The sequence below is a fragment of the Thalia democratica genome, chromosome 4, assembly GCF_965202585.1.
Source record: "Thalia democratica chromosome 4, ktThaDemo2.hap1.1, whole genome shotgun sequence".
NCBI lineage: Eukaryota > Metazoa > Chordata > Thaliacea > Salpida > Salpidae > Thalia > Thalia democratica.
In genome coordinates, this window is record NC_139168.1 from 43,546,913 (window position 1) to 43,558,231 (window position 11,319).

The 11,319-nt window shown below is 24.1% G+C and overlaps 1 protein-coding gene across 1 annotated transcript; it reads left to right on the top strand.

Moving 5' to 3' along the window:
- Nucleotides 1-1,205: 1,205 nt before the first annotated feature.
- On the top strand, nucleotides 1,206-9,319 carry LOC145833379 (netrin-G1-like). The gene is made up of 8 exons (XM_082940557.1): nucleotides 1,206-1,318; nucleotides 3,208-3,331; nucleotides 3,429-3,595; nucleotides 6,086-6,264; nucleotides 7,338-7,554; nucleotides 8,738-8,862; nucleotides 8,961-9,095; nucleotides 9,192-9,319. The coding sequence occupies exons 1-8, from the start codon at nucleotides 1,206-1,208 to the stop codon at nucleotides 9,317-9,319; spliced, it is 1,188 nt and encodes a 395-aa protein (XP_082796683.1).
- The last annotated feature ends 2,000 nt before the right edge of the window (nucleotides 9,320-11,319 follow it).

Here is an 11,319-nt window from a genome sequence, read left to right on the forward strand (position 1 = left end):
TTACTTGGCGAAATACATGCTCGATGACATCGACTGGCAATGGTGGCAATCAATACTACAGCCTTCAACCGATAATAAAGATTTCTTTCCTGTAAACATAACTATCAAACTTCCATCAGTTTTTATTTTGACAGGTTTTTTTATAGTTTAAAGTTTTTTTTAAACTAGAAAGTTAACGTACACATTTTTAATAAAAAAGTTAAGTTTAAGGGTTTAACTTTAAGCGTATAAAATTTATACATCAATTGAAAGCTAGGTATTTACTAAAATAACTTTAAAACTAAATAAAATTTAGATTAATTTCAAAATAGCAATTTAATATTTTAGTGTAAAAAATTGTTTTGAATGTGTTAGAAATTTATACATCAGTTGAAACTTGGTAAACACTAAAATAAGTTTTAAAACTAAATAAAGTTTAGATTAATTTTAAAATAATAGTTTAATATTTTACTGTAAAATATTGTTTTGAATGTGTTAAAAAATTAAACACACTTAGTTATGTTTTCAATAATATGTAGTTATATACACGAAGTTATAGTTTTTGAAAAATATTTTAAAGGTTATTAACTAAATTTAAGAAAAAAATTATCTCGCATATTAAAATTATATAACCTTTTTTATTTTAGTAAAATATTGATAAACATGAGTACAGCTATAATGCAGAAAGTTTCATTGTTATTAAACTTTATCAGAATTTATTAATTTGAAAATATTATTGCAACAGTTATTTTGTGTTAAAGATTTGAAACACTTTTATAATAAGATTTTATTCACTTTAGTTTTTTATCAATTTTAAAGAAGAATTTAGTTCAAAAAATCTTAAAACAATAAACTAAATTTTTAGAATCATTATTTACTTTTTAAAAGTAAACCCTTACATACGTTTAGACTTTTGTTTTGTTACAAGTTTTTGAAATTATTGCGGATTAGTACAAAACTTAAATTTAAGAGTATCTGATAGTAAATAAAAATTGCAGTCGAAAAAATAAAATCAAAAAATTCAAGAGTAAAAGTATTATTTTTGGTTATAAAAACTTCAGAAATTGAGCTTAATGATTTTAAAACAATTTTTTTTAAAGGGAATGCTTTTTTTTATGTACAAACAATATAGTTACTATACTTAATCAAGTATTTTGAGTGACGCATTACACTTTTTTTCAATAGAAAATATCAAAATAAAGTTTCATGAGAGCTGCCCGAGAGATATGATAGTTGAAAAGTCACGTGACCACGGAAAGTCATGGATGACACTTCAATACTTTTCAGACGATTGTGATCGAAAGTTCAACTTGAAAGGATATGATCGCGATGATGAAGGGTTAACTATTTACTGTGTTGTTAAGACGTTATGGCGTGACAAGTTAAATAGAATAGTACTTCATAGCAAAACAATTATTTTTAAAACATCAAATAACAAATAGATGTTTTAAACACTTATTATCGTTTGTAATTAAACCAAACTTTATACTTTTTAAATATTATTGTTATATATAAAACTTATAAAACAAATTTTCAAATGAAAAAAAAAGTTAATACTTATACTATAAAATTAAAACAGAAGTTTGAATTTTTAATTTTGAAATACTAATATCGAAAAAAAAAAATAAACAGTATAAAATTTTTTGATGTGACAAAAAAAACTTTTAAAAAATATTTTTTTACAAAACATTTCTTAAATAAGTATGAAAAGATTAATTTTGATTGAAATGTGTCTAAAATTTTAGAAACACCTTGATATATGGAAACACTTCTTAAAACTAAATGAATCTTGTTTTTTTAAACCTTAGTTTAAACACAGAGAGTAAAACTTAATCTATTAATAATTAATTATTTTTTTACTCTTAGAATTTTGTACAGTTTCATAACCTAAACCTTTTATAAATCTTTACGTTAGGTAAAAAATTAAACTAGGTTATGAAGTGTTATTTAACTATTCAAAACTATTAATAATTAAATTATAAATTTAACTTAAAGTATTTCAAAAGTGTTTATTGTATAAAGTTTAATTCAACTTAAAATCAAAGAAATTGAATACAGGTACCACGTTTTAATTTTATGTAAAACTTTTTTTTTAATTTTTAAGCTTTTTTAGATAAGTACAACAGACTCGTTGAAGTTGAGAACTATTTAAAGTTTATCTTTTATTTTTTGTTAATAACATATTTTAGAAAAAAAAGATAAAAAAGTTCATTTGAAAAATAATCGTTTTAACTACATACACCATCACACCGCTGTTTTTATCATTGGTTCAAGGAAGCAGTATTTCAGTAATAGCCAATGTAATAATAATAAAAATGTTCTGTATTTAAGTTACAGCAAGTTAAAAATACTTTTTGTTTCTGTACCTGGTCAACAGATTAATCGATCTCTCCAAGCTTGTGCAGGTAAAATTGTGTTTAGTCTGTTTACACTTAGACACAACAAAGGCTTAATTCAGTCCAATGCAGTGTATTGTACTACACAGTGTTTTTGTTTTGGCAATACATTTTCTACATTTTTTACTGAACTGAACTTCAACTGAAATGAAAAGGCTGTATTGTAAACAGTTGTCATATAATATAACACATAATATTTAAGTGTTCGTTAATATAGTCGACTATCATATGTTAGAAAAAAAAAGTTCTACGCTACTGTTTTTCAAATTAAAGGTTATTTTCGTAAAACTTAAATTAATATTTATAGAATATAGCTTCAAAAAATGATAAACTTGTTCAAATATTAATCTATTTATCAAAAAAGCCAAGTTCTTTGTTAGCTATAGGATAAATTCTACAGCAACCTTACGTTTGAATTACAGATACAGAACTGAAATGTTTTTGCACTTTTTGAATTTGGGCTATGCTAAGTCTTAAGACTTTTTATTACTTGCTACGGAAGTTCAAATTGTTTCATAAACATCGGTAGTGTAAAATTCTTACAAATGATTTAATGTATATGTGCTAATTGTTTTTAAAATAAATGCCAAGTTTCTTTAAGTGTCACGACTAACTATATTTTTCAAACTATTTAAGGAAATTGAAGCAAAAGTCAATTTTTAAAAGTGAAGATTAATACTTTTTTTAAAAGAATATTATACTTCATTTTAGCAATTTTATGAATTAATTAGAAATTATTATTTAAAAAAGAATCGAGTTTTGATTACGATTTAAACCGAAATTTCATCGAACATGCTTCGTTAACTTTTTTCTTATAAAACAAATTAAACAGAAAATTAAAAGACTTGAACTCACTGAAGCCGTTTTGTTGGCAAATGACTTCAACTACCAGAGATCCAAATCCATGCGAGGCAGTCGTTCAATTAAAACGAGGTCCTCTTGCTTCAATGGATAATGTATGTACCTATATTTGTTGAGTTTTTTTTAATTTTTATTAACAAAAAGGTTGTGTTAAATAAATAAAAACACTGAAATTAAAACTTTAAATAACAGTCTAAAAAATGTCATGCGTTAGTAAATAACATCAAAGAAGTAAAACAATTTCTTGAAATTACGGATCTTAGAATCAGACTACTGAGAACAGCACCTTTAAACAACGAAGGAGGAAATCAAAAATACAAGAAGCATTACGGCATCGATCAAGTCACTATAAAAGGGAGGTTTGTGTTCATTAATTTTAATTAGAAAAAAACTTAGAAACTTAGATTGTGTTTTTAAAACATAATTTTATTTGGCAAATTTAAGTAGGTGATTAACTTTTTATTTAAGTTTCTAAGTTTTAAGGCGTTGTATTTTTAAAACTAAAAAGTTCATTCACTAAAACTAGAAAACATTTATTTTTATTTATTAGAATTATTTACGTAGTTTAAATGCTGACTAATTAGTGTAGTAATATATAATATAAGCTTGACTTGGTTTCAATTAAAGACTGAAAAAAAAGTATCACTTAAAATAATAACAAATTATCATGTTACAGCTGTTAATAGATAAACTAATTGCCTTTTAAGTTAAACGTAAAAAAGATAAAAAGTTTTTTGTACAGTTTTATAGATTATTTTAGTTGATAGATTGCATAATTTAAAAGTAAACAAAAAAAACTTGTTTACACGACCATTTTGTTTTTGTCTTTAAATTAGTTATTGTTTATTGTTGCATTAATCATTTATAAATATAATTTCTTCAACTTGATTATTATTAATACCCTTAAGTTTATAAACTGTATAGTTTAAATTTATAATATCATTATTATTGTGTAGTTGCTTAGTTAAATTAATTTTAATTTATTTTATTTTAAAAGTATTTTAGTTATTTATATCAATCAGGTTTTATTTTGAACGTCAAAAAAAAAAGTATTTAGACAACTTATTTTTGACTTAAAATTGCGTAAATAAGGGGAAAGAGTTCAGTATTTCTAATGCAGCCGGTAATGACTCACTCTCGATCATTTCAAACTTAATCATTTTAAAGTTAAACTCGACAAGTATAAACTCGACAATTTTAATTTTCTCCTTTAAATTTCGATTAATTTGATACAGATCTCTTTAGTTTTGTTAAATCAAATTTTTCATTAATGTATTTTAAGAAAATATTTAGCAAAGCATATTTTCGAAAAAATTCTGCTTGTTTTATACTAAATCCAAAATTAATTTTGTTAGCAACGTTGTTTGAACTTGTCTATTTTGTTTATTCTTTACTTTTATACATTTTAAATTTATTACTAACTTAATTACATACTGATATTATTTTTACTCTTATTTGTTCTTATGTGAATCGAAAGTCTAATTATTTTTTTTGTTAATGGACTTCACCACACGTCCAACAACAACATTATTCATGAAGTTCATCATTTATTGTTGATAGCGCGAAAAAGTCAACTTTGTTGATGATGGCTGAAATAGATACTGGTTAAATTTTGTATTGAGCAATACTTTAGTTTCTATTTACACTTAACTTACTTTTTGATAATTTATATTAACATTTTGTCTTAAAGTATTAGTCTAAAACTATAAATAAATAAATATTTAATTATATATATAATTGTTTTATCAAGCCATTATTTTACTAAGTAAACAAGTATTTAAAAATGCAGTTTGATTTAATAAATTTATATAGTTTGTTTTTAAAAGCTTAAGCTGTCTTTTGTTCAGTTTTAAAAACTTTTTGATTTTTTATTGAGTTTTTATTATAATATGTAAAATCATAAGTTAAAGTTACGATCTAACTAACTGTTATTAAAAAAACAGCTATAAATTTAAGTTGAGCTATTAAATTGACCATAATTTTTGTTTTTTTTACTAAAAAGCTTTAATTGCAACCGATATTTAAAAAAAAAAGTTTTAATTTTAAAACATTTTTGTGTTTATTAGTACAGAAAAGTAATTTAAAAAAAGTTATATTTAAACTACCTTTTTCGTTAAAAACAAATAATCTTTTATATTAATAAAAAACATAATAAAACTGTTTATACAATGGTCAAAGTACTTTGAGCTAAAATCAATTCATTAGAGACTTATACTAAACCTAAAACGTTCAATTTTTTGCAAATACAAATTCTTTATGTTGAAGTTTTTTGTATTTATATATTTTTACTAAAAAAGTGCTAGGTTGCTTATATTTTTTTCAGATACACATAAGGCTTACATTCTTCATTAATATTTTAATATGTTTTTTAAAGTGGTGGTTAAGTTTGAAAATTTAGAGCTGCCAAGTTTCAAGGAAAATAAATTATTCTCGGTAAAAAAATAGTTATTTATTTATGTTATTTCCATCATTTACACACTATTTTTTATAAACATAAAGTCAACTCAAAATTTTTCATTAAACAATATTTTCATTATTTTTGTAACTATTGCTGTAAAAATACTAACTAGACTAGATAAGTTTTAGTTTTATTAGTTTAAAAAAAGAAAAAACAATAAAACCTTGTCATAAACACAAGTAAACAAAGAAAAAAGGTGATTTCGTAGGTATGTATTGATATCTAAAACATGCCCTAGTTATTTTTAAAAACTGTCTCCTACCAAAAAATAAGCTTTAAGTTTCTCGTTTTAATTTTTAACCAAATTTTGTTAGTAAGCGTGAGTTACTCGAAATATGGTGTATATGAATATTAAAAAACTATATTTAATTACTACAAGGTTCAAATTTAGGTGCCAGTGTAATGGACATGCAAACGAATGTATTTATAATCGAAAAGAAAAAACTGCTAAGTGTAAATGTAATCACAATACCTATGGAAAACAGTGTTCTAAATGCAAACCTTTCTATTGGATGAATAAGTGGCAGCCGGGAAGTTATAGTGAAGATTTAAAGGGAACTTCAGGGTTGTGTAGGTATTTTTAGTATTTGTAAAGTACCAGTTTTTGTTTATTTTGTAAAATGCCTACAATTTTTAAATTTTGGTTTATACGTGCTTTAGTTTCCGAATTTTTTTTTTGTTGTTAAAGTTTTTTTTTTATAACAGATAAGTTATCAACCAAAAAGGGAGTTATTTAAAATGATAGTATTTTGTGAATACCTATAATTATTGAACTTCTTAAGAAGTTTAATTTATCTATTAAGTTAGTTTTTTTATGTTTTATAAGTAGCTGTAATTCTGTTAAAAAAATTTATACTACATGTTAAAAGAATAATTAAAAATCAATCTTACTTACCTAAATTTGTTATTGTTTAGTCATAGTTTAACTGTAAGTGCCTAAGTCTATACTAATTTAAGTTAAGTTTGTGACACAAAAATACAAAACAGTTCAAAAGACCAAAAATTATAAATCGTTATTCATATATTAATAGCAGTTAAACTAGACTTGAAATGAGCGAATCAAAAACAGTATTTGTGCTTAATTGGTTGTTTAGAAAATAAACTCTGTCAAAGCAAATTCACTTTTAATTGGCCATTTAAAACTAAAATTGAATTACACGCATCTATAAATCTTACTTTAAAAAACTAAGGTATTTTAAAACAATGTCTTTTCTTCTAAAAACGTTTCGTCCCATCCTCTCTAAGTCTATAAATATGCTTTATTTGTCTTAACACAAATTTACTTAAATTAATATGAACAAATAAAGCCTCTGTGAATAAGTCACAGTTAAATAGTCTTAATGAGTTTAGTCTTAAACAGTCTTAATAAGTCATTTCTACGAACGTAATTCAATCAAAAATTTTCTTTAAGCAATCAAAAATCTAAATAGTTAAATTCAAACGGAAAAAATTCAATTAGAGCATTGTTTGCAATCCTTTTTTACTCTACTAAGTTTATTTTAACATTGGCATCTAGCAAAAAAGAAACATAATTGTTTAAATGTCAAGTTTGTACGGTTTATCTTTTGTTGGTTGTAAGCTGAAGAATTTTTTTTAGATCAACTAACAAACATTTTTTAAACTAATGTATTTAAGTTTCGCAGGTCTGTCTCATTCTTCTACAATTTATCGTCGGAAACAATGGAAGAAACCTTATGCTTACACAAAAGACTTGTACAAGTTGGAGCAAAGAAAAAAGCTTAACTGCTCTTGTAACGGACATTGCAAAACTTGTTCTACCCATAGCACCTTTTATTATGCAAACTTTGTAGCAATAAAACAAATTAATGCAAGTACTGAGTCAAACACAACATCAACCAAGTAAGTTGGTAACCATCACACTTTGTATAGTTATTAAATTTATGTTTTAGTTTACATTGGTAGATATTTTTGTTGACAGAACATATGAAGTTTGAAATCAATGAAAACTGTGTTCTGAAATAGATAAATTAAAACTAGTTTAAAAATTTTATCGATGCTTATTTTATTAGTTTTGGTTTTCTCTGGAGTGCAAGACTTAATTGTTTCTACAAACTTTATAAATGTTACTTTTTTTTATATCTTTACCTACCAAATATTAGCACCAAAAAAGAACCTATGGCTTAAACTATTTTATGTGGGTAGGTGTCAAATATGCACGAAGGTACACTTTTGCACGGGTAAAACAATTTATTGATTAACCTTTTTTTTTTGTTAATTTTATTATTATTTTTTACTTTTTTATTTTTATTACTACTGTTACCCCTAACCCTTACTCTCGGCCAGTTAGTTTTTTATTTTCTTTTTTATTAACTTTTTTTTTTATTGTTTGTTTTAATTACTAATTTTAATTTGTTATTTTAGTTTGATTTTTTTTTGTTTTTACTATCACTGTTACCCCTACCCCTTAACCTCGGTCAATAACTTTCTATTCTTCCTTTTGGTTTTTTAAAGTTTGTTTTAATCTATTTATTTGATTTTTTTTAAATTAATATTATCGTTTTCTTTGCTTTTATTAGTATTTTTAACTCTCGTGCAAAAAAGACCCTTTGTGTAAAAGTGTCTTCGTGCAAAAATGTCCCTTCGAGCAAAATTGTCTTCGTGCAAAAGTGTCTCTTCGTGCATTTTTGATACTTCGTGCGAAAATATCTTCGTGCATATTTGGCACGTGCCCATTTAATCTTGTCGGAATAACTGTTTTCAAAATGATTACAAATATACAACTATAAGCAATACATTTGTTCTTATTTAGTATTAAAAAAAGGTTATAAAAAAAAATTCTGTGAAATAACAACTTTTTCGTTATGCAAAGAGACATTTAATATTTAATTTTTCTTTTATATCTTATAAACTATTTTTACTAGAGCAATCAAACATGTTTAAATAAAGTACCGAGTTGGACAAAAATAGTTTTTTTAATAATTAGTAAAATTACAAAGCAAATACTTTAAAACTATAATTCAATAGTTGTTGTTTTAAAAAAACTTTCAATAAAAAAAATTAATTATTGTATAAAAAATACAAGAGAAAGGACAAGTAAACTGAAAACATTTTGTGACTACTGCCATAACAATACTGCTGGATTCAATTGTGAGCGTTGCAAGCGAGGCTTTTTCCGAAACAGTACAGACTTGACTCTTCCCTGCTCTGGTAAGATTTTATATTTTGTTCTCTTTCTTATGCATTTAAAGTTTGACTAAGCATTTTTAATTAGTTTAAAAATTACTGTGGAATTGTATAACGTTTAGCTTGTGGCTGTAATCGAGAAAACTGCGTAGGACCATACTGCGATGTATTTACAGGGCAATGCAAGTGCAAAAAAGGAAGGACTGGTAAACGCTGTGACATTTGTATAAATGGATATACTAAGGAGAACAAAATATGTGAGTTGGTTTTGAGCTAATCTGATTTTACAAATTAAAAAAAGGAATTAAACAAACTAATATTTTTTATCACTGAAAAAACAAATTCACCTTTAGGTCTCAAATTAAGCGGAAGAACAAAAAATATAAACAGCGAAAAAACTTCAAGAAGTACAGCTAACTATACCACATCAAACTTTTTTGTTTTTTTCTACTTTTTTATTGCCTTTATGTTTTTATATTAATATGTATAACTATTAATATCATTATAATCTTTAAAGTGTCTTCCTCGCGTAAATTTGAATGTTAAAACGATTAGCTATACTGTTTACAAAAACCTAATTTGTTCTTTGGAAACACAGAGGAAATTTGAAATATTATTTGAATAAAAAAGCATGTATGGTTTTCTAGACATTGTTTTATTAAAAAGAATTTATTTGACAGACAACTACAAAAAAAGTATTTTGAATCAAAAAATAAGTTAAACAATAACTATCTAAAAAACATTTGCGTACTGTTACGACTTTTAAATTCATTGTAAAGAGTAGACGTTTTTTTTACTTAACTAGTTACTTCCAAACAGAAATGTTAGTTGATTTTATAAAGAAATTTGTAATTTATATTTAAGTATGATTTGAAAATTTTTGTTAAAGTCGTAAATTTAGATATTATTTGTGGTTTAAAGTGCTTAAATTTAAACTAAAGTTTTGAGTGTGTACAAAAGTTGTCTTTTTTTAGGATTGAAGTAATAAAGTTACTTTGCATTATCTTACCTTACTATAACATATTCCATCGTTATCCTAAGCTAAAAACTTACATGAAATATAAATAGTAGTTGCAATTTAAATTCTTACTAATATACCAAAGTCTAATTACTCTATTCTAGTACAATCAATATTAGTCAAATGCAAAACCTATAAAACTTTATTATTCAATAATTCTTTAAAAGTAAACTTAAGCGTTTTCGTTAATTTAACACATGATTCATATAAGTAGTACATACTTTTTCCTGATACAATCACATAAAACGAGCCATTAAGTATATTCTTTACATCGATTGTTAGTAAACATATCATTAGTGTGCTGTTGTAGTTTTTATAATGTTTAATTGGATTTATGTAGAAAACATTTAATAACTATTTTTTGCTTATAAAACCAGCAATAAGCTTCTTAAACTAATTCTGTCTTAAATTTAGTTGTATAATAGATACTTTGTTTTAGATTACTCAATATAAACATGGTTCTTACAGATTAAAAGTATGTGTTATGTAAAACAATAAAAAACTGAGCTTTTTTTAATTAAAAACACAAAATTTAAATTTTGAGTTAAACAATTTTACACTTGTTTAGTAAAAAGATGTTCATATATGTTGTTTTTTTAAATAGAACAAAAACTTTTTAAACGCTAGCTTGAAAAGTTTGAATTAATTTTTTAAATTTAGATCTGTTATTTAAACGTCTAAAAATTACAGTGAGCACATTTATAGTCAAATACAGCATTTTGACTGTACTGTTACTTTTTCTTTCTGAAGTTTTATTGTTTATTGATTTATTAAAATTAAAATATTTAAAGTACAGTAATTTTAATAACTGAAATAATAAAAATGAAACAAACTTTACAACACAAATACAAGTTTTAGCTACCATACAGAATTATTATTTAAATAAATTAATAAGCTTAATATTTTCATATGACTACTTTAATCAAAATTCAAAAAAACAGTATTAAAGTGAAAAATAATTCTACAGCTTATACCTACTATTTATTTTTAACAAAACACAGAGAAATATGAGAGATTTCATGTTCAAATAATGATAATTTTAGTAAAACGTACATGAGCCATGTCTTACATAAAAACAGTTTAGATAAAAAAAAGCGTGGACCATTTAAAACATTCATAATTAAGTGTATTAAGTTAAAAAAAATTCTTTGCTTCCGTGACCGTTAGAAAATTTAAGGTTTTTGAAATTTACAATCGGGCATACTTTTATGTACTATTATAATATTCAAAATTAAAAAAAAAAACAACGAACCTTGAGAACACAGCAAAAAAAAATGTTAAAAACAAAAAAATATATTTTCTGGCTAAAACAGCCGTTTGGGTAAAAATTCAAAAAAAATCATTTTTTTCTATGTGGCCCACTAAAAAATTCAAACCCTAATCCAACCGATTAAAAAAAAATTAAAGGTAAAGGAGTGTTCTCTACAATAAAAAAAATCATAGTTAGCCTTAAAGAAGAGGAA

What these genes read in the sequence shown, in the direction of transcription:
- LOC145833379 (XM_082940557.1), top strand. Translation starts at nt 1,206, where the DNA reads ATGATAGTTGAAAAGTCACGTGACCACGGAAAGTCATGGATGACACTT. An exon ending in TATGATCGCGATGATGAAGG is followed by an intron (nt 1,319 to 3,207) that starts GTTAACTATTTA and finishes CAAATTAAACAG; the next exon opens with AAAATTAAAAGACTTGAACT. An exon ending in TCAAACACAACATCAACCAA is followed by an intron (nt 7,555 to 8,737) that starts GTAAGTTGGTAA and finishes AAAAAATACAAG; the next exon opens with AGAAAGGACAAGTAAACTGA.